The sequence below is a fragment of the Spodoptera frugiperda genome, chromosome 27 (assembly GCF_023101765.2).
Source record: "Spodoptera frugiperda isolate SF20-4 chromosome 27, AGI-APGP_CSIRO_Sfru_2.0, whole genome shotgun sequence".
In the NCBI taxonomy this organism is placed as follows: domain Eukaryota; kingdom Metazoa; phylum Arthropoda; class Insecta; order Lepidoptera; family Noctuidae; genus Spodoptera; species Spodoptera frugiperda.
This window is the reverse complement of record NC_064238.1, coordinates 12,400,839-12,425,747: the sequence shown is the minus strand read 5'-3', so window position 1 is coordinate 12,425,747 and position 24,909 is coordinate 12,400,839. Positions and strand designations below refer to the sequence as shown.

The 24,909-nt window shown below is 33.5% G+C and overlaps 1 protein-coding gene across 7 annotated transcripts in view; it reads right to left on the bottom strand.

Moving 5' to 3' along the window:
* Positions 1 to 24,909, bottom strand: part of LOC118263657 (glycine receptor subunit alphaZ1) — a 66,236-nt gene that overhangs the window by 30,399 nt on the left and 10,928 nt on the right. For 4 of the 7 annotated variants that reach the window (XM_050705582.1, XM_050705583.1, XM_050705584.1 and 1 more), the window contains exons 2-3: positions 18,839 to 18,941; positions 18,713 to 18,757 (exon numbers count right to left, since the gene is read on the bottom strand). In XM_050705582.1, the coding sequence (XP_050561539.1) occupies positions 18,713 to 18,757; positions 18,839 to 18,879 (86 nt within the window). In that variant the 5' untranslated portion in view covers positions 18,880 to 18,941. The remainder of the gene's footprint in view (positions 1 to 18,712; positions 18,758 to 18,838; positions 18,942 to 24,909) is intronic. The other 3 variants (XM_050705585.1, XM_050705587.1, XM_050705588.1) reach the window with 1 other exon arrangement.

The window sequence follows — 24,909 nt, the reverse complement described above, 5'->3', positions numbered from 1 at the left end:
GCATTTTCTTTGTACTAAAAGTTTAATTATATTGATATTATTTTTTTCATACCTTTTTACTATTTATTTACTTTTTTTCGATGAATTAAAACAATAACATGAACCGAAGTCGTGTAACGATCGACATAGAATTATCTATTCTCTTTAGAGCATTTTCTTTGTACTAAATGTTTTATTATATTGATATTATTTTTTTCATACCTTTTTACTATTTATTTACTTTTTTCGATGAATTAAAACAATAACATGAACCGAAGTCGTGTAACGATCGACATAGAATTATTTATAAATAATTTATTTCTTATTTTTATTTTTTGATTTTTGAAATAAAAATATATCTATGTCCTTTCTAAGGTTCTAAACTATATCTGTACCAAATTTCAACCAAATCCGTCAAATAGTTGCGGAGATTAATGGTATAAGCATAGAATGTTCGACGTGATTCTTTAATTTGACATAACTTTTTTATTTATGAACCGATTGCCATGAAACAAACACTAAATGTAAATTTAAGCATCCCACAATATATTCGTGAAAACCGCATCCAACTCGGATCAGCCGTTTCTGAGATTAGCGCGCACAGACGAACAGACAAACAGACAAACAGACAAAAAAAAAGTTAATTACATTTTTGGGTTCGACATCGACATAACAATAACCCCTGCTATTTTTTTTATTTTTATTTTCAATGTACAGACAGCACTTTTCTACGATTTTATTATATGTATATAGATGTACAGACAGCACTTTTCTACGATTTTATTATATGTATAGATATATTTTAAACAATAAACTATAACATCTGTTTTGTTTGATATTTTACTCCATTTCATTCCAGACTACCCAAAAAAAGTCTAGACAACACAAACAAAGCCTAGCTTACAAATAGCTCAAAGGTTTTTCTCGTCCATTTGTCGGCATCAGTTCAGTGTGCACTTTGTCCAGTTTTGTGGGTCGACTGACAGGGATAAAAGGCTGTCCATTAGAAAACAAACAAAGAAATTAAAAACACTCCCAAGTGCCATTCATTCTTTGGGAAAATGGGAGAAAAGAGAAAAACTTGGACTTTTATTAACACTCTTATTAAGATATAAGTAAACTTAATGTTGTGTTATTGGTTTACTCACGTAACTGTTTGATGAGAAACTCGACTAGTTTCAAGCAATGCAGACTGTAACCGCGTCGTGTGTCGCGAAATACTGCTCAATGGGTCTCTAGCAGTAATGTGAGTAAGCCGATAACATAAGAATTAAACTTGAAACAACTTTCAATAGAGTTGATTGAATTTCGGTATTGTATGTCACGATCTATTAACAATACATCATCTCAACTTTAACCCCGAAGGGGTAGGGAGAGGTGCATATTAAAGCACTTAATGCCACCGTATAATGAATACATGTAAATCTATACATATAATAAAATCGTAGAAAAGTGCTGTCTGTACATTGAAAATAAAAATAAAAAAAATAGCAGGGGTTATTGTTATGTCGATGTCGAACCCAAAAATGTAATTAACTTTTTTTTTGTCTGTTTGTCTGTTTGTCTGTTTGTCTGTTTGTCTGTTTGTCTGTTTGTCTGTTCGTCTGTGCGCGCTAATCTCAGAAACGGCTGATCCGAGTTGGATGCGGTTTTCACGAATATATTGTGGGATGCTTAAATTTACATTTAGTGTTTGTTTCATGTCAATCGGTTCATAAATAAAAAAGTTATGTCAAATTAAAGAATCACGTCGAACATTCTATGCTTATACCATTAATCTCCGCAACTATTTGACGGATTTGGTTGAAATTTGGTACAGATATAGTTTAGAACCTTAGAAAGGACATAGATATATTTTATTTCAAAAATCAAAAAATAAAAATAAGAAATAAATTATTTATAAATAATTCTATGTCGATCGTTACACGACTTCGGTTCATGTTATTGTTTTAATTTATCGAAAAAAAGTAAATAAATAGTAAAAAGGTATGAAAAAAATAATATCAATATAATAAAACATTTAGTACAAAGAAAATGCTCTAACAGAGAATAGATAATTCTATGTCGATCGTTACACGACTTCGGTTCATGTTATTGTTTTAATTCATCGAAAAAAGTAAATAAATAGTAAAAAGGTATGAAAAAAATAATATCAATATAATTAAACTTTTAGTACAAAGAAAATGCCCGAACGGAGTATAAATAAATAATCCAAGTTGTCTTTATCCTCGATAGATCGAAATAGATCGCGCTATGGTTTCGTACATTCATTTGGTTGGGTATCGGCCGAGCGCTTCGGTACTATCGTAGAAAAAGTGTATTATCAGTCGTATGATTATTTGTCTGTAGTGGTCCTGCTGTTTCGTATATTCTAAATTGGTTTCGTTGTATTTGTCAATTAATAAGTTTATTTGTTGGGTTTTCCTGGTTTTTTGGTTAAACTATTTAACGTAGGTTTAGTTTGATATCGATTATTAGTAGTTACTGTAGTTAGTTTTTTTAATAAAATTTAAAGTCTAATTTATAAATTAATTAGATTAGATTTAAGTCGTTTCTTTTAAATTATTTAGTTTAAGCTTGGTTATTATAGCATAGAGGATAGGTTGTAATATAGTTTCTTTTTTAATTGTTATAAATTCGTAATTCGTAGCTTTCTTTAGTTTTAAGTTAGTTTAAGTCCGTTTTTAAACTATTTTTTCAATGCCCTAAGTGAGTATACATCTATTAAATTCAAACGCAGAGCTCATTATGTTGATTTTTGAAGAGTTCCCTGGAATATCTTCCACATCTCATTTTTGAAGAGATCCCGCGAGATCGGGAACTATGTGGTTAAAACCAAAAATTTGCCGGAAGTCACTATTCCACGCGAACGAAGTCGCGGGCAAAAGCTAGTAATGAATATAATGAATACACAGAATATTCATCATTTTTATTAACAACTAGCTTCTGCCAACGGCTTTGCCCTCGTTCCCGATAGATAATAGTATCTTATTACCCAAGTTAGCTCCTACTTTGTCTGTATATCAAATTTCATCAAAATCCATTCAGTAGTTTGGGCGGCCTTGAGATCCAAACATCCAAATATTTACCCAAACTAACTTTTAACAAAATCTATAATATTATTATTGATACACAGTGTGGCATTATTGTGACATCTGTTAACAGCTTTACTTATCTATAAATTAATCCCAAATGTTGTCTCTTAAATTATACAAACTGACTGACTAAAACATTGGACACAATATCAGAACTTCAGTGAGGCAAAGTTTACTATCGTGATTCCCCACCAGTCGAAGACATCGTCTGTTTAGTTTGTTGAGTAACTCATTTAGTTTAATCTATATAGACAGACATTTTGTTTTTCTTATATTGTAATGTTTACTTTGACGACCAAAAGTGCCTTCCCGATCTATTTGATTTATAAATAAGTTTGACTTTGTCTATAAATCTATTGAAATCGACCCACCAACTTTATTAGCAGGAAAATTTGTGTTCCCTCACTTAATTTTTGTTTATTTGTCTTTTTTTAACAAGACAATTAAGGAACAAGTGGTTCATTAAGGCCTAAGTGGACATCGTCTTGAAATCAGTGTCGACAACAATTTAATTAGGCTTGAAGATGACGAAGACTTCTTTCAATGTCTTTTTCAAGATGCCATTTTAATTTTCACGCACGTGTGGGATTCTTAGTTGTGTTAATACCTACTTTATTAAATTACTCTAGAACTCTAAGGGTGCTTTTCTCCCAGAGATGTTCTATGTAGCTATGCTATCGATAGTAGCATATATGCCATCAACAGCAGCAGAAAAATAAACATAGCTTAGTCCGTTTCCTTCAGTGCTAAGCTATGTGTACCAATGAATTAGATTGGCGGAAGCCAAACGCATCCACAGCAACCTAGCATAGCACATTTGGATGGTATTTTTTATGTTAAGATACATCTTATTTCATTTTACCATGTACCATAGTTGACTCAATATACACACGCCACACGCAAACTATATTAATTAAACAAAGAATATTTTTCCTTATAGAAAGCTGCGCACGAATCCTGCATTTAATTGATTCGGTCTCATAGATTACTTTCACTCCCACACATTTTCACGCCTCTCTCCCATTAGTTTTGGCAGGGACAATGAAACGCCAAATAACCATTTCGCTCTATCTGCATTCATCAATCTCTTCATACATGTTCGTGGATCAAGAGTATTCTTGATTTAGTCCCTTTTCTAACATTTACTCTCTTTGTCTGATTAAACTAAAACTAACCGCCGTACTTCGATTCATATTTTAATGGTTAGGTACTTAAGTCAGTCCTTACAAATTGTTATCGGAACAAAATCTTTACTAAAAAATAACATACATACATACATATCGTCACGCCTTTAATCCACGAAGGGGTAGGCAGATGTGCACATCATGGCACGTTATGCCACTGTGTACACCCACTTTTCACAATTTATGTTGTAAGTCCCATGTAATAGGTGGTGAGCCTATTGCCATATACCGGGCACATTTCCAGGCTCTGTGCTACCACTGAGAAATTTTCGAAAAACCGAAAAAAGCCCAGTAATAATTCGCCTGACCCGGGAATCGAACCCGAGACCTGTTGCCCGGCAGTCGTTCTTGCAACCACTCGGCCAACGAAGCAGTAAAAAATAATTTAAGTAATTATTAAATCTGAGTACATAATAAACTTTAACAAAAACGTACGAACTACATTTTCAATACAAAGTTATCTGGTACATCGGCTATCCAGACGTTGTAGAATCGGCCTTAAATCACATTCTGTGTTCATACAAAACACACAGAAAAAGGATTTTACAAATAGACATGAATATTATACGCGGATGTAGCGAGAGTATTGGCACACTCCAATATTTTTATCGAATACGATGTAACTTTGTATACGGTACTGAAGTTATACGTTCTTTAGATCTTACAGTTCAGGAAATTTATGCGCACGTGTAGAACACGTGTTTAGCTTTTGAGAACTGTGTAAGTCGTGTTCAAAGGGATTAGACTGCATGAAAGTAGTACTAGTCTGTAACATTTCAAGTTATTTTAACTAATGAATAACCCCAATTTATGCACCTTAATACTGATGTAACTATTCCGTAATGTAACTGACAATACAATAACAAAACAAATATACATATACCTCAAGAAAATAACCACAAAGTTTCCGTGTCAAGGTCAAAATCAACCCCCTATAATAAGGAACTCATAATACGACCCTTCGAAAATAAGTTTAATATATCTCTCAGTTAAGGACAAATATACAATAATATATCGCCAACGGAGCTCACGATTGTGCATCGTTAATGTCCCGTGAACATTCTACTTACGAACTCACACAAATAATGGATCAACGGCCTTAGAAATTCCTTTGGAAACCGCCATTGGCGAAATAATCCAAGTATTAGGGTGCTTTGCCACCACAGATGTGGTATGTAGCTATGCTACGAAGTTTGTAATAGCTAAGCTGTGAAACTATGTGACCGTTTCCATTGATACTTAGCTAAGTTATCTGTGCGAGGAAGATGCGCAGCTCGAATATGCGATGTATCAATAGTAGGAAAGCCATTCATACCACGCATCTTGTCATATAAAAAAACAAAGTTTAGCAGAGTCAGTTCCCACCAGTGTGTATCAATGAATATGATTGGTGGAAGCTAAACGTATCCACAGCAACGTAGCATAGCACATCTTTAGTGGAAAAGCATCCTAAGCACCACAACGATACAATGAATGGCCATAAAAATGAGAAAAAGAAAAGTTAAACAAAAGATAAACTTTTCCTTTAATAAAAATACAGAAAAACCTTGCAAAACAAATAGCAATTTTCCTTTCATAAAAGTTTAACTTCTTAGAATTTTTGTTCCGTGTGCTATTGGGCAAACACGTGGACTGGTCTAATAAAAAAAGTAAGTTATTGTTTACATAGCGTGTGTGAAATATAGCCCTTGAGTGCTAAGCCTAGATTACACGAGTAGCCGTTCCAAAAACCAGTATAAATAATACAGTATAATAGCTAAGGTCACTCGGCCTAATAACTGTCGTATTATTTATTTTTAAAAGGATTAGGTATTTCGTTAAGAAATTTCTCGGAAAGGGGCGAGGAAATTAAGATATTGTGAGAGAAATGTACAAATTTAAATTATTTTGAGTAAAATGAAGTGAGTTTTCCTTGAGAGGAAACATTTAGACTGTTGAGAATCCAAATATAAATTTTGTTTTCATTTAGCTAAGTTAATTTTCAAGTCAAAATTCATGTTAAGCTGTTCTGTAATTGTTGTCTAAAAATGTTACAAACTTCCTGGAAACTATTTAAACCTTTTAAACCTTCATATTTATAAAAATTGGGGAATCGGGGATTGGGAAGATTGGAGTCCCCAATTATTGTAATTGGGCCTCCGACAACCTCACTCACACAACGCAACGCAAGCGTTGTTTCACGTCGGATTTCTGTGAGGCCGTTCTATAACTCCGGTCGAGCCGACCCATTTGCGCCAAAGCATGGCTCTCTCACACTAAATAGTGATTATAATATATTTTTAACCACAAACAACTTTATTGTTTAACTAAATTCTGACCTTATTTAATTCATCATAAAAGTTTATTTTGAAAATCTAGTTAGCGTTTGCAATTTCCGTGTAACATTTCCTGTAAATTCGCGGCAGTGATAAAATAAAATTACAAAACTACTAACTAAAACAATCACTGTATATGTAAATGAAACTTATTAGGTTTTGTTTTGGAAACCTACTGTTCTGTTAAACCCGAGTGAATAGGTTGTTTATGGGCAGACGTGCTCCATCGTAGGCCGCATCATCGCTTACCATCAGGCTAGATAGCGGCCAAATGTCGAACCGTCAAATGTAAAAATAACTGCTGATTCAAGTAACTGCGTATTAAAAATGTTAGAAGTTCTTTATATTTATTTGGGTTATTGATTTACTGTATGTTTAGTCATAAATAGTTCCTATAAGTTTTTCTTTACTCATAAAACTGATTCGTCATACTTTTGTTGACCCAAGTTGCTATAGTAATGGACGCATTTCATTTGTTTTACATTCTCAATGTCTGAATCACAATAATTGTTTCTTTCTTTTTTCTATACTTCAGTGAATTACTGAACATAATTATTATGATGTGTCATGGTTATTAGTCATCGTTTATATTGCTCATTTTCTATGAGAAAATACCATAGTCTAGCCGCCGTACTCAGAACCATTTAATGGTAACTTAACCCAGTCCTTAGCAATAGTTTTCGATACAAAATCGTTACCAAGGTATAGTTTAAGTAATCATTAAATGTCTCTGAGTTGTGGCAGTAACAAAGGTAAAGTTGAGTTTAAGTAAAAATTACTGTTTTTTAAACTAACTTTCACTTAAAACTAAATAATAAGGGTATTTTTCCACCAGAGATGTGCTAAATGGCTATGGTACGGAGATGTAATAGCTAAGCTGTGAAACTATGTGTCCGTTTCCACTGATACTAAGCTATGAAGATGCGCCACTGCAAAGTAACCGTGCGAGGATAATGCGCAGCTCGACTATGCGATCTATCGATAGTAGGGAAGTCATTTATAGCACGCATCTTTTCATATAAAAAACAAAGCTTAGCTGAGTCCGTCACCAGTGCTAAGCTATGTGTAACAATGAATATGATTGGTGGAAGCCAAATGCATTCACAGCAACGTAGCATAACACATATCTGGTGAAAAAGCACCCCAATAATTAATCTATGCGAAGATAATTAGCTGAACAACGAAACGGTTGACAGTAATAATTACCTGTTCAAACTTCGCTCAACATTTTAAATTACCGTAATCATCAGACCTTTCAACTGTGACAGCGTAACTAATAAAGTTTCATGAAACACGGAAACACGAGGAATTAATTCACCCTTTTGTCGCAAGTAATAAGAATTCAAGGTCGAAATGGATATCAAGACCCAACCCTCTAGCGCTAGGTCAAAATATCTTACAGCATTGCAGACGGCCAAGGTCTGTAGAAGTCATTAATCAACTTGATAAGTTACATAGAGTAGTAGTTCAGTGTCAACTTGCGAGCTTAAAGCGGCATTTTCTTGACCACTAGGAAGGCCGTCGTGTGATGAATAGCAATACTTGATTTGTTTTTTGGTATGAATGGAATAGAATTTATTCGTTTTTTCGTTTAGAAAATTATACGAAAGAAGTTTATGTTGAAGTTACTTTCATAGAAAAAAGAGTTATTCAGTACCCTTTAAGAATGAAAACGAAAAGAAACTGAAACGCGTTCTCATTTTGGTTTCGTTAAACGTAAAGCAAACTCGTACTAAGGGTACTGATTGGCCGGCTCGAATAAACCAGCCAATCAACGCGCTCCCGTTTCAACCACTTTAAACGTAAAACAAATTTGTGCTAAGGTTGTACAATGTACATACATATCCGTATTCAAAGTATAGTAAGAGTAACAAATAATAACATCTAATACAATAAAAAGAAACACGATGTTACAATTACATTACAAAGACGAAAACTCTAACTTAAATAAAACTTTTTAAACAAGGGAACCGCCCTCAAAAGTTAAAGTACAACTTCAATTTTTTAAGTCGAGTATATTACTTGACTAACCTAAAACCTTATCCTAAGTCTGAAAAATACTATGCTTTATGGAAACCCACATCAAAATTGGTTCAGTTAAACGCGAGATAATCGCACACAAACATACATACACCCTTTTTTATAGTCGGTTAAAAAACACTCCATTTAAAAAGCAAGAAAAGAACAGTCGAAAAGTTTCCAAGTCAAATTCAAGTTCAAGGTCAAATTCCAAGACAATCAAGAAGGCTTAGCGAAACACGTCACATTCCGTGTTCTAATCTAAAGTGACACCTAAATTGGCTATAACAGAACTAATCTTCAAAATGGTGGATTACACTGCAGTGTTAATGGTAGCTGATAAACCATATCGTTTAAGTTCAAGGCTTCGTACTGTAAATAGAAAATGTAGTTAGGTGATGGGTTTAGGTATTAGAGTGCTTTTCGATCAAAAATGTGCTATGCTACGTTGCTGTGGATGAGTTTCGCTTTTAGCAATCATATTTATTTGTACGCATAGCTTAGTACTTAGGGGGAGGCCTTTGTCCAGCAGTGGACGTCTCTCGACTGATGATGATGATGATGATGATGATGATAGCTTAGCACTGGTGGAAACAAACTCAGATAAGTTATGTTTTTTTTTTTTTATATGGAAAAATGCGTGCTATGAATGTGTTCTATGGATGGCTTCCCTACTATCCATATACATCGCATACTCAACCTGCGTATTTTTTTCGCAAATCTACATGGTTTAGTATCAGTGAAAACTATCACATAGTTTTACAGCTTAGCTATTACATCTTTGTAGCATAGCTATATAGCACATTTCTAGCGAAAAAGCACCCTTAGTCTACGTTATTGCGTGTAATAAAGTATGGATATCGTTTCTTTTCTTCCTAAGTTTGTATTGTGCGGGTATATTAGTTGCGTTTCGGAGTGTTTCATAACATACTCGTATCATAGAAGATTTCTTTGTTTCATAATATATCAGACAAAGGATTTCTGCTAGTTTTTCAAAATAATTGGACGTAATTATGTATGTGGTTTAAGTTTTTAAAACTTTCATTAGTATTTAGAGAGATAGATAATGTTAATTTTGATATAATTTTCTTCTTCTGCATTTTTCCTAATGACTTTTAGAGTTAGTAACTAGATTGTGGTGAATGGTAGCAATTAATATTGAGCGACTGTCATCTATCTTCCCCATAAGGCCAAACAGATAAAATCTAATGGAAAATATAAATTTCAACCCTTTCAATGCAATCATGGGACCTTCTATTATGGAACACTGCATTGTTAGTTCACGATGACTCAAGGTCAAGGTCAAATAACATCATAAATCGTTTCAACGGTACCAGTGGCAACGTTAATGTTGTGTTTTCCATGTCATTTCCTGCTGGCAATAGAGGGTTAAGTAATGGGTATTCAGGTATAAAACTTGATGTCTTATGTGTTGTGGATTAAGCGTTATATTATGAGTGGGCTATGAATACCATTTGTTGATAAAGAGGAAAAATGTATTAAGACTTTTTGGATTAAAAATGTTTCTTCACACATACCATTCATACGTTACTGACTGAAGACGTTGCGTTTTATACTTTTCGAATACCAATTACATGTTTTCAGCATAGAATTGTATGAAAAAATATTCACAGAGAAACCGATAATTTTTGCCTGGTACAGCGGTTTCGTATTTTACCAATATAAATGCAAATCGATTGTAAACTCAGTTTCACGTTCCATTGTAAGTCATCTTGAGGCAATAATTACATTTCTTGAAATGCTATGATCGGTATTTTTTAAGTAACGAATGGTTGCTTATGGGCGTAAGATTTAAAATGAGAGAGATGAAGTATTTGCTCCAATAATAGTGAGAGATTCAACTATTAGTACAAATTAAAGAGTTGCTGGTGACCGGTTCGCGCAGTGGCTGGGCAACTGGCTGCCACGCTACGTGTAGCGAGTTCGATTTTCGCACGGAGCAACTCTTTGTGTGATCCACAAATTGTTGTTCGAAATTGTATGTCTGTAAACGCACCCACGATACAGGAGAAAATCGTAGTGTGGGGCAGTCCTAACGATTAAAGAAAAAAGTATGTGATGTTGTATATTTATTCTACGTAATCTTTCAGAGAATTTACGAATAACAACGTTTAGGTTCTACCAAAAACGACATTATCTGCTCATATTTCCTCATTAGAATCGAATTAGTGACACAACATCCGTAGGATATCTAATTATAGGCGTGACATAAACGAAGTTCTTAGGTGACAATGAGGTTCACGGCCTTCAACAAAGGAAAGGCCATATTCACAAGATAAGGGCCAGTAACCTCATATCAATTCGATTCCTGGAATACCATTGAGTAGACCACAAGAATAGATGTTTCTAGAGAACCCGAAGGATGATTCGTAGAAGTATTTCATTAGTTAGAGATGTGAGATGTCTAAGCGAAAACTGAAGAAATAAGGTATTATGTATTCACCTGGAAAATGAGATAAGTTCGGTCGGTTAGGTTTTTCTTAGGAATTTCCACAAGTGATAAGTGTTTATATATAAGGATTCCCAAGTTTCTGGAATATTAATTCTTCAGCATACATGAAAATATTTATACTTAGGTCTATATCTAGTAGTGGCATAGCCAAATGATTATATACCCTACTAAACTAAAAATAATATCTAAATTTCATCAGTCCATCAAAGTAATATGATGATATCGGTTTGTTACATAAGTACTCGTATAGATATAATATTATTTTGTTATAACATTATGTAATTACGTTGCAATCATCAATATTGTCTGTCCAAAGCACACCGCCGCAGATCTTGAATCTGACGTTGATAAATGACGAAAATACGCATGGAAAAAGAAAAATGTACCTACAACTTCTCGCCATAAAGTGTAATTTATATAACTTAACATTTAAGTATAGATACATATATAGACGAAAAACGATAGATAATGTAGATGGTGAAAATGCTAAAAAAAGAAAATTTATCTACAAGAAGTTAAAAAAGTAAAAGATACCGTTCTTTAGAATGGACGGACAAGATTGATAGGAACCACAATTCGACCTTGAACTTTGAACACGCAGGGCACAAATAAACTCCACAACACAGGGTGTGGAAAAATTTTCAAATTAAATTCTCTTCCAATATAATATTTCTTGAAAAAGAATATACCTAAATGCGTATTGCATTAACGAAATTGTATTGTGATGTACAATTCAGATATGTATCTGTCAATTAAAATAAATATTAAGTTGAAAAGCATGACTGAAATTAATACATCATGTTCATGATAGTCTAGTAATGGCTTTTGATAAGGTTTTTTATTCGTATTAAGCGGTCATTACCCTTTCGTGTAGCATAGACAGTTGGTTGGAGCTTCTGCTGTATTGTTAAAAAGAAATCAGTGAACATGACTAGCAGTAATTTGTAAAAAATGTTGTTGTTTCATATTTCAAACAGTGTTGGCATTGAAACCGCACTTTGATAAATGTTTAAGCAATAAAAAAGTTCTTAAGTTAAAAATCTATAGTAAATACCTACCTAAATATCCATGAATGTATGGAAAACCACTAATATGCATCACTATTGCGTATTTGCACACAAATCTGTATTTAGCAATAACCGTACTCTAATGATCTTATTATGTTAAAGAAAATTGCTCATTGAAATAGTTTAATATGCGCCAGCATCTAAAACATTACTTAATTACCGAACTGTGCACCAACTGTGCAGTCGTGCCTTATAGGCAAGTTAGTCGACTGCACAGTTGGTGCAGTGGCTGGGCAATAGGCTGCCGCTCAACATGTAGCGGGTTCAATTTCCGCAGCAACTCTTTGTGATCCAAATTATTGTTTCGGGTCTGCCTCTCATGTGTACATGAAATTGTACGTTTGTAAACGAATCAACAACACAGTAGAATATCCTAGTGTAGGGCAAAGTTTTTTTTTAACCAAACAAAACCAAGTTCCAAAGCACCAAAACCACTGCAGTATCCCATAACCAAACTGACTGATATTTATCACTAAACTTGGCCACTGTGTGTTACACCACTGCTGATAGGTGAGACTGACTTATCTAAACGACGGCTTTGACCTTCGTCGATAAGAAACGATACTGACCACGCTATACCAGTAGCTAGCAAGCCATAGTTGTTAGTTTTCATGGCTCTAAGTGCCATAGGCCATAATGTTTAAACTCGAGGACACTGAGCTAATGTATGGCTCGCTTTATCTACTTGGCCTTTCGCCCTTGCAGATGTTCAAGGAATTTTAATTAGCTTGCTTATGTAATTTAGTTTAGGTCCTTTGTCTAGTCTTTCAAGCCTTTGTCTAGCCTTTTTGTAAGACTGATTTAGTTTAGTTGGAAAATATTTATTGCGATTTTATGTTAGAGTTTAAACAGTGTTTTTGATTTTGGCTACGAAAATTGTTGAGTCTTACGTTTCATTGTACCACAATAATCGTGCACTTAATTATAATGATACACAACAATCCATATCAATCAAAAATAGCAGCTTAGTATATATCTTTCATCAAAATCATCCCAAATTCCAAACAAAAGACAGTTTGACAGTACAATTGGAACCTAGAAATGCAATATTCGCTATCTCAAACAGGAATGGAATTCATTTTCTCAACGCTGACACCCCTGTCTCTATCTGTCACAACAGACTATGGCTAGCACGTTCACTGCGTTACGGGAAATATTTGGTTGTAATTGAGTCTTGCTCTGTGCGGCAGCTAGTTGTCCTGGTTTTACTCTCCGTGCGGAGGTGATTTATTCAAGTATTCGTTCAAGTAAAAAAGAGACACCTATATTCCCGATGTGCTTACTTATAGTGTATTCAAATTTAAGAATAAAAATGTACGGGAATTATTTTGTCGTAACGCACAGAAAGGTAATTATTGTACAATAGTGCGATACGGGAACTATTTGGCCGTATCCTAAACCCCGTACCGCACTGAACGTGAGCTTCATTTAGTCATAGTGCTGTGCCTAGTCAATACGTTTTTACAGAACGCGATATCCTACTTAAAGTTCCTATTAGTCGTGATTATGCAGGATGTTATGTAAAGAATTATTATTAAAGATTATCTCATTTCATGGCATGGCACCTACTACTCTTATTATTTTTTAAGTATTTTTTTTTCTGATGATTAGATTATCAAGTAAAACAAATAAATAATTATATTAAATAAGAAGTTACTGTTTTGTTAATGTTTGTTAAAATAAGAAGTTACTGTTTTTGTTAACAATTATTACTTTTATTACAAAAAAGGTTTTGTTGATTGTGTAATACTCTAATAAAAAATAATGAATCTAAAACAAAACAACGTTTTTGTGATACCCCATCCCTAGCAATACGACTGTTGTATGCGCCACGACAAGTATTTTCCCGTAAAATCAACCATTTTTAAAAATACCTGTAACTTTTAAAATATTACTAAGAACCCCGTGCTACTGCAGCTGTGTATACACAAGGATGTAAACTATGTATTGGTACAGAAAAAAAAATCTGCTGAGGAGTTTCCATGTCTCTGTGGAGGTTTAAAGTCAGGACTACATACGGGAACATAGACGTCGTAACGCACATCAGGCAATCTTGATACGGGAAGTATGTGACTTGTACAGCACTGGCAGTAAGTCTTAATTTTGCACAGCCGCAGTGAACGTGCTAGCTTACCCTTCCACTGAATATCTCGCTGACAGAATGATTGGCGTTGAAACCTTTCATAACTCCACATCATCTACTCTAAATTCAAATTTCTACTCAATATCCAGTACGTCTACCATTCGTTTAAAACAATGGTATTTTGGCATAAAGTATTTTTTTTTGCCAATTTTAGTTCAATAAATGACTTCTAAATGCTAATTTTCTACATCAATTACGTTATTGCTATCGAGTATCGACCAATATACAGTATAGAGATCACTCATATGATTCAAATAAAACTACTCGACCACAGAAGCATAATTCAAATAAATATTTCAATGAAAAAAAAATCTGTGTGAACAGCTTCATACCTTGATCACAGAAGAACGGTAATGTTAGAGGTTATTTGGAAATGTTACGGACAGGCGGTGCTGCTTTTATAATGCCGTATTTGTAAAGTGTTTAAATAAGTTCAAACAGAATAATGCACTTTTTGACGTAACTATTGGACCTATTTCGCTCATATTTCGTATACATTCGTCAGCCAAGATGATAAAAAATATTATACGGTTTAATTTTAGTCATAAAAGGTTACCCCATACGGTATAAGTTTGAACTCATGGCAAAGGCACTTAGGATTTCGAGTCGTAAATTGACGTGATTGCGTAAAGTTTGAATCGTAAAATTAGAAGAACAGATTTAGGACAAGGGTGTGAATTTATTAGATGTTCCTGGAAGGTTTTTAATTAAATTAACGAGTCGATGGATCTCGTGAAGCCAATAATCGGTGGGATTTCGTTAATTCAAGGACACGCTGACATTTGAAATGTTGAACAGTTAAATTTTAGTCACATAGGAATTTGAAAAGTAAATATAGAATTTTATTTATAGACATATTAAGTGAAAAAGACTGCCTCGTTGGTCGAGTGATCGCAAGTGGGGCTGGGCAAAAGATCTCGGGTTAGATTACTGGGCTTCTTTCGGTTTTTAGAAAATTTATCAATAGTAGCCCAGTATATAACGGGCACGATTGCAGATACTTTATAGTTATAATAAGCTCACCTTCTATTACATGGGAATAAGTCCCATTTAACATAAATTATTTAGTGGCATTATCGTGTTCGTGTGTATACGTGCCGCAATGTGTACCTCCGCCTACCCTTTCGGGGATAAAAGGCATGACGATACGACTATCTGAGATAAACAGATATTTTTATAAGTCGTATTTTAGGTAATAACGAAACATTAATATACTGAAGTAACAGGTACATTATAAATGGAATGCTCTCAAACTTTCTTAATTAAAGGTAAATTTACTTTGCTCAAGTAAAATGACACAATAGCTCATTTTAATTGAATACAGGAACAAGGAACTACTAATTACTACGGCTATTAATAGATGTTGGTCACAGATGTGGCGTTATATTAAATTCTTGTCGAGTTGCTCTTCAATAGTTACAACAGTTCAGTAATTATAGAGGAAATTAACTAATTTCGTGACTTTGAACTTGAGACTGGAAATAGGAAGGAAAAGTTTGACTTCAATTTATATGGAAGTTCATTGAATTCTTAGAAATATACTTCGAGAATCAATAATCGTTCTATAGCTGATAATGATTTTTACTTTAATGCTTATTTTATAATAAATGTGACACACTAGGATTTTCTCATGTGTCGTGGGTGCGTTCATATATGGTAAGGTGTCTCACATTGAACCAGGTAAATTTCAAAGTCTCATAGTGGGCTGGATTTTCAGTCAATGTCTTTAATTTTTTGTGTATACTTAGCAAATTTATCTAGCTTTAATTTTGTAAAAAATTAATTTCTCATATTCCTTTTAGTTTCAGTGTAAACAAGGTTTTCATGAAAAATGATTTTTGGTTCAATGAGTACTCCAGGTGGTACACATTTAACCAGGGTATGGTTCACATTTAGCCACCTTATTTCTATGTATTCTAGTTCCATTTATAAGCGAAATCAAAGCGAAAAACTTTGTGAGAATAATAAAAACAGGAATAGTGAATTATACAATTTTTATTTATTATAAAACAAACTATTCAACAGTCTAATAATCAGCCTTATATTTAATTTTATTAAAATCACTTTAAATCTTATACGAATACTTTCACCTGTGCAGTTTAAGGGCTTTAAGCATGTTGCCAGCCAAATGCCCACCACTTTTCTTGATAACACTTCGTTTCGCACCATTTTATAACAATTTAAAAACATTTCTTTAAATAAACTCATTTAGTGACTGGGATGTACGTAATGTTCCAGGGCTCAATGTGTACCACCCTCAGGTGGCTCACTGTGAGACACACCACGTTTTGATAACTAACTTCAATATTTTACCGGCAAATCAATCTCGTAAAAACACGAATTATAGCGCTTTTAATTGCTAACTAACCATAGAAAACAATGTATATATAATTAAATTGATATTATTTAATGGAAAAAAGCTAAAAAAGAATTGAATTTGCAAAAAAGACTTACTTTTTGAGTCAGTTTGCTTTCGAATGCTCCTTATAAAAACACTTTGCTCGCGATCGCCACGTAAACTAGTGGGCAGGAATGGAACGTAAATACCTCTCTTTTACTCATATTAGCGCACTTTAGCAATGTCACATTTTCGAGATTCGGCGGTGGTTAAATGTAGCTGCCTGGTTCAATGTGAGACACCCGACCCTACACATTACACTCAGACCCGAAACAACAATTGGTGGATCATACAAAGAGTTGCTCCTTGCGGGATCGAACTCGCTACACGTTGTGTGGGACCTGGTTGCCCAGCTACCGCACCAAGGATTGTTAACGTTTATTTTTCCGCTTGCAGTTTCAAACGAAAAATTTGCCATATCATTGTCGAGTCTTCTAAACATTTCCAAACGCAAAAATCATTTCATGGAAATTCTCTATAGCAACGTGACGAGAAGGATAAACACCATTTCAAACATATATAACTAAGGATGTAGCTATCCAATAAACCAAGCGTCTGTCAACAGGTGAACGACCTTATAAATATTATTGTCATACGTGAGTGTCCTTGAACAGACACACCCAAGTAATAAACACATTCCAAGGCAAAATTACTTATGATTTACTGACAATCTGAGAAAATGTTCAGATGCAGTCGAAGCCGAAACTATACATCAAAAATAAATAAAGATCAATACGTGTAACTCTATTAAGACTAAAGAACCTGAAAGTAAATAGAAAAGTTCGAAGTATTTCTCAAAGCAATCTTTGTGTACTCTCTGTTAACGATCGATGGGGTATGCGACGATACGTTGATCGTTCACTTGAAATTGCTCTGAGCTATGACTGCAACGATTGAGTGGAGTCCGATTGGCAAAGGAACGATTTTAGGGTTGGTTTAACAACCGACAGGTCTCTTTGGTTATCCGAATACTGCAAAGAGCAGGTCCAACCCGTTCATTTCAAACGTTTCAAGGACTTTTTCATTGAAGTTGGTAGTTCTTGCAGAAGAATATGCTTCAAGTGAAACGTTTTAAATACATGTTGAATGTGTAAAATATCTAAAACAGAATCAAAAGATATGTAGAGATAGACATATTGTCTGGTGCAAGCAGATTAGAATTATTTTAAAATCAATTTCGGTTATCTAGCATTTTACCCTATAACCTTAATTCTCTAAGTTAGCTATATTGATATCTATCAATACATAATAAACCTAAAAAAGTACCTACTATAAAATGCCAATTTAACATAAGTACATACACTTCATTCGACAAACAAACAAATAATAACCAAAGCAAAAGGCACCAAACAAAAATAAATCAAGACAAAACACAAGCAAGAGAAAATTGTATTTTTTTAGAAGTAATATCTTCAGCAGCTAAAAATAAAGATGAAGACACAATCACGTATCGTTTACCTCAAACAATCGTTAAGCAACTTAATGACCATTTCGGACTTGTTTATCCAAAGCTTAATGATGTCATTAGACATTATAATAACCGTTTAGATTTTCAATAAGACAAGGCGTCTTGTTGACATTTTTAATAAAGCAAACTTTATTTTCTTTTACGCTTCAGGCTGCCACTGAAAGTGTAAATATTACTACTTAGAGATGAACTCTCTTTGCAAAGAAGTTCTTTAGAATTTGAGGTTATTATAAATTGGCGTTTATTAATAAACTAAATGTTTAGTGGTGTTATATTTAAGTTTAATCGGGGAATTTTGACGTTTATGTGTGTGTGTAAGTCATATATGTATGATATAGAATTTTGTGGGGTACAAAAATGATATACCTCAGTAATTTTGTGAATTTCCACAAATAGTTCGGTAGCATGGTTGAAGATTGGTGGTATCTAAAAGTTTAGTGTTAAGTTTGTCTAATGAACATAGTATCCTCCGTATCACATATAGAACAGAAACATAAAAAAATATTTACAGTCATACCTAAATAACAGAACAGGATCAGTACATCACTTAACTACAGACAACAGTACCAACCTTTTGAACGGGAGAGGCCTATGTCCGGTAGTGGTCTGCGTTAGGCTGGATAGAGAAAATAGAGAGATCACAAAATGAGTAAAAAAAGTACAGAAGTACTTAGTACATAGAAAGGGTTTACATTACCATATCAAAAAGAACAGTGCCGTGGGCCAGGAGCATTTCATCTTCAAGGGAGGCTTGACACACTGTGACCGCGTTGGAGGTCATTCCAATGTCAACAGTTTATCTGAAACAATTATTTTTGAATGTAAATAAAACTAGCTTCACCCCTCATGTGAGAGAACTTGTGCAAATTAAGTTGTGTGCTACGCCGTAGTAACTACGAGCTACGTCGCGTAGCAAGAGGGTTACGTAGTATTTGTAACGAATTCTTTATTTTTTAAATAGTACATGGCGTGTCATAAATAATTTAAAGTTTTATCTTACTAATATTATAAATGCGAAAGTTTGTGTGTTTGTTACTCAACCACGTCAAAATAGCTAGAGGGATCGGGATGAAATGGAATAGGGGTAGATTATGGTTTAGAATAATACCTAGGATACTTTTTATCCAACAGAAACGCGGGAGAAGCCGGTAACATAAGCTAGTAAATGAATAATTTTAGAATAAGGCGTAGTTTAAGATACAAAGTATAATGAAAGCAAAATATTATTCGTTTTAATTGAAGAATACCTGTTTCGTCACAATGGATTTTAAGATAATGATTTATTCGAGAAGATAAAGTAATTAGTCTCAGTTCCAGCATCCTAAATATAACGTTTCTTATCAATGGAGCAATATCAATAACATTTATCCGAGTTAAAATATACGTTTTAGACCTAATAACATAAACATATTTCCTTTGATTTTCTCGTTTGATTAATTTATCAGTCTGGCTTCTAATCTGAGTTAAAAAAGCAAATGTTTGTGGCAATTTTTAGTTGGTTATGTACAACAATATATTCATAAAATAAATAAAATGTAATATTTAATGAACATATCAATATTTCTATCTGTATACGGTACGAATTGAAATTTTATAATAATAGTTCTTATTATAATACCAATAGATCTAAATGAAGTTAATAATCGTTTATTACCTATGGGCAATCATCTGGTCCGCTCGGCGCCTGAAGCTAATAATTTAATAATAAGATATCGATTCCATCACGAATCGATGGACCGACCTACTGACCGGTTGTCGTACCAAGAAACAATCTACTATTCCAAGGAAATTGAAAGAATCCACATGGCTTTGCTGGGAAATGTTATGTGTTGGGACAATATCAGGCCGTAAAGCTCACCCAATTTACATTTTTTATTTACTTTACTTGACCCATTTTTTATGAGATTCCCTTTCGCTGAAGGCGCGGAAATTCTTCTGGGATCAATGTTTGTGTGGGCATGTACCAGGTGTTTGTTAATAACTGGTTATTTAAATGTGATTTCAATGGAGTTTCTATTTATAGATCTCATAATGGTCGTGACGTCATTATAGTGATTTTATACAGCACAGAAAGCTTTTATCTTTATTTTTATAAATGCTGCACTTTAGTTCTTACATATTGCATCGTGGTTGAAATGCTGCTTTGAAATTAGAAAAGTCAAAAGTCAAAGTCAAAATAATTTATTTCAAATAGACCAGAAAGGCACTTTTGAACGTCAAAGCAAATATAATAATATTAATAACGTCTGTCTGTCGGTCAGTCCTCTAGTGAATAGAATCCTCTAGAATTAATCTTAATTCAAGTATAACCCACAATCTACCAAATTTAATTGAAATCAAAATAAATCTAGGTATTTGATGACTTTGACAAACTTTCTAACAACTGTAATATTTACATTAGGTACTTTGTTATATATGTACACCACTTGTAAAGGAAAAACATACAAACGAAACAATCGTAACAAAAAAGTTATAGTAACCTACGAGTACTTCATTAAAATTTATCCCATTTTCAAAGTAAAATGCGGTGCTTACAACGCATTGTTTCATCTTTAGCTTTAATAACACACGAGCACATAATTTATGTATAGTATACTCCCTTAGCCGATCTGTTCACATAAATGAACTTTGTAATAGAATTAAACTTAGTAGGTAAAGTTCAATGTAGAGTTCTTTACCCTCTCTCAAGGTGAGGAAATTCTGAGGAAGATATTCATTAATCATTAATTTAATTTTGTTTTGCGCGAGATTTCTTGTAAAATCTGCTTCGTTGATCAAGTGATCGCAAATGTGGGTGCCGAGTAAGGTTGCAATCAAGCTATATTAGTCACGGAGAAATGAGCAGCTATGTAGGTATTTTATAAAAGTTTTTTTCGGTTTTCCTGGGATTCCATTATCAGATCTTGACATTAGTGTCTATGGGATCACCTGTGACTATATTATGTATTATTTCAAACATATCCAAATCGATTCAGGCATTCATTCTTCGAATAATCGGTGAAGATACATAAAAAAAAATCTGATGACTTGCTTACCTCCTCCTTTTTTAAAAGTAGGTTGAATAGCCCTGTATAATAGGGAGTGAGCCTTGAAACCTAATACAATATTCGTATTGTTTGTGACATTTCGATGATTAACTTCAACTATAAGGATTCAAGGATATACTGTTTGTCTGAATACTGTCTGTATTTAATGTCAAACTGTAAACGTCTAGCACAGTCCATATTTCCCTTGTGAGGACAAAACCCTGGGTCTTATACAAAAACTTCACAATTAGTTTATTCCATTAACATAGTTTTGTTAATTATTATTATTATAAACTGTTTCAATTATTGTCATTTTGCTGTAAAACATAGACATACATACATTCTAATCATTGATATAACTGACTTAGACTGCACAGTTGGTGTAGTGGCTGGGCTACGGGCTGCTATGCAACGTATAGTGGGTTCGAGGGTTCGATTCCCGCAGAACTCTTTGTTTGATCCAGAAATAGTTGTTTCGGATCTGGTCGTCATGTGTATGTGAATTTGTATGTTTGTAAACGTACCCACGACAAAGGAGGAAATCCCAGTGTGGGGCAAGCTTATTATTAAAAAAAATATATATAGGTAGGATCCAACTGAAACTATTTTTTAAACTTTTTTTAACATATTCCTTTGAGCATCCTCATAGATGACTGTTGATTGCTTATCATCAAGTAACCCGTCTGCTTGTTAGTCTCACATACAAAATCTAATTTCCACATATCATATTCATAGCTCGATTTTAATTAAGTCGTCATATAATGCGAGTCTATGATATCCACCTACGGTATCGGTGCGTCATCGCCATAATCCGCTCCCTGGAGTAGGTGTCTCGTTACGCGGGTTCGTACGCTGGCATTACGCGGAGATATATAAAATGTTGTTTCGATACTGTTAAAAATATAAATATTTTTTTTGTTGAACTTGGGTTTCACTGAAATGCTGCTTTGTTTTTTCATAAAGCTAATAAGCTAAATAATAATTAAATAAATATATAAATAATAATTATATTTATTTATGAGAAATTTGACGGCATTTTACTGTTTTCTACATGGTCTGGATCTTGAAATTGTTAGACCCATCATCAGATGTAACGAAAATATGGTTAAATATTTACAAAAAGTGAGATTTTTCTCTACTTCTACGAAAAAATCACCAAATAGACAAACTTTACCCATTAAATATTTATAACATTACTGTGATATCTAGATTGGATATGTTTTGTTTAGTCATATTCAATAGCGTTGTACTTCGTTGCTCTAATTTATTTCATGTTATTTTAGTACATGATGTTTTTCAAATAACTTGAAGAGACAGACCTAGTATTTATAAACATGATAAATTAAATTTAACATATTTTCTTTCTTACCATATTTTCCTTGAAAATAATAATGAATTTCCAATACATTGTTTTAGTAAAAACATGAGCACTAGTACTGTCTTTATACGGTTGTAAAATGTTATGAGGGTATTCGCCCGTTAGCTGAGCGAAGTAAAGACCTCAAATGTCCTTCAAATTATTGAATTTCTCTGTTCCACATAAATCTGGAGACTAACGATACGCCTACACGTAAAGTAAACAGTAAGTTAAGTACTAATATAAAAGTTTTTGCAAGTGCTGAGCATATTATACGTCAGCAGTCGCAATTCTAGGTCGTTGTGTGAGTGAGGTTACAGGAGGCCCAATTACCCATCTTCCAAATCTTCCTAATCCCCAACAACCGTTAAATTCCGAACCCAAAAAGGCCGGCAACGCACTTGTAACGCGTCTGGTGTTTCGGTATTTCGATGGCGGCGATTGCTTACCATTAAGTGATACGTCTGGTCGTTTACTGGCTTATACCATATAAAAGTGGTCGATTATTGTCAGTTTAAAAATCTATTGAACTACTTCTATAGTCTGTTAGTGAAAATATTCTGAATTAAAAGGACATTGTAAAGAAAAATGAGATTGTTATTATCGAAAAAGCGAAAAAAATATTTTATTTCGATAAGATTCTTTCACATGCTTAGTATAAAAAATATCATTCACTATATTGTAATGTTTAAACTGTCAAATCAATATTCTACTCATAACAAATTTTGTAGAAAACCGCGATGAAGACTAAGTACACAACCGATATTAAAATACGAATACTAATATAAAACATTCAAAGCCCTCTCTAGAACTCGTAATATTAAACACCCAGAGTACTCTTTGGGGAATGAGGAACGACCTAAAAATTTAATACAAATACGTATAACCTAAGCAATTAGGAAAATGTAGTTATAATTAATAACAATTCAGTCAGACACAATGACCTTGGAGACACCTCAGTCTGGAAATACAATTTGGTTATTATGCGAGTCTAGTCTCCTAATGTAGACTTCAGTAAATTTGCTAGCTTTCAGTAAACATAGGTGTTTTATTATGTATTCATGTATTTTAGGAACTGAAACGTAGGTGTCTAATGATTACGCAACAATGTCGAAGTTTTTGGGACTACTAAATGTTAGTTAGATAATAATATATGAAAATGTGTTTAACCAAATATTTTACTATAACTAATTACTTTTTCTTAGGATTACAATTGTTGTATCTAATTGTATATAAAAAAATCTTTGTTACTCTATAACAAGTATGACTTGAACATTGTTTAAAATACTTAAAATTAAATAACCTTGCCAAACATGGCACGAGAAAAACATAAAACTAAAGAAAACGAGCAAATAATTACTTTTCTAGAATCAGTTATTGTGAACACAAATTAAATTTTAAGACCACTTCAGAGAGCACGCAGGTATCGTTACGATTGCGATCATCGAGTTTCATATAGACCTTTATCTTCATTTAACATGCGATCCTTTCAATGCTAATATATATCTACATTGTCTGTACTTTATTACTATTGAACTGTTCAACAGAAACTTGAACTTACTTTTTTATAATAAATATCGTAAAAAATTAACTAAAAATATCACGTAAATTAATAGAGAAAAGGTTTACTAGCTTCGAGTCACAGAGGGACTCTTCATCATGAACAGCGTGCACGCGACGTCGCGTAGCCTACTGAAGGCTGGTTTTTACTTGAATGTATTATCTAAAAACTATATAATGTCATGTCTTTTAATCACCAAGGAATGGGCAGAAGTGACAACAAACAAGGCACAAATACAATGTAATACCCTTTTTTCTGATACGTTATGAGTCCCATGTAATAGGGTGTAAGTCTATTGCAATATTATTTGGGCACAATTCTGGACTCTGTGCCATTATCGAGGTTTTTTTAGAATAACCAAAAATTCGAACTATACTTTGCCCGACGCGGGAATATTAGCCGTACATGCGACCTTTATGAACCTTTGACCAATTTTACTACGGTAACCGTTCGTCTCACTTCGAGTTATTAAATTTTCGGTTGCGTTCATTTTTATTAATTATACTTTGAGATAAGGCTTGATAAATGGATATTTTCGCTATTTTATATAAAAATAATGTTGTGGAACTTATTGCCTACAGTTTTTCATACTATTTATTATCTTTTTTAAATTCTTGCAAAATCATAGCGGGGTATCATGAGTGTGTGCAAACGCTTTTTAAAAAGATTTATTCTTTTGTCTGCTTTTATCCCGAATTACTTGGTGTTTGTTTTTTCTCTTTTATCAGATACAATACAACAATAAATGCGATCATTAGAGATTCTTTTGAGAGAATAAAAATGTGTAGAGCCCAATATACTTCCCTGAGGTACACCATACGAAA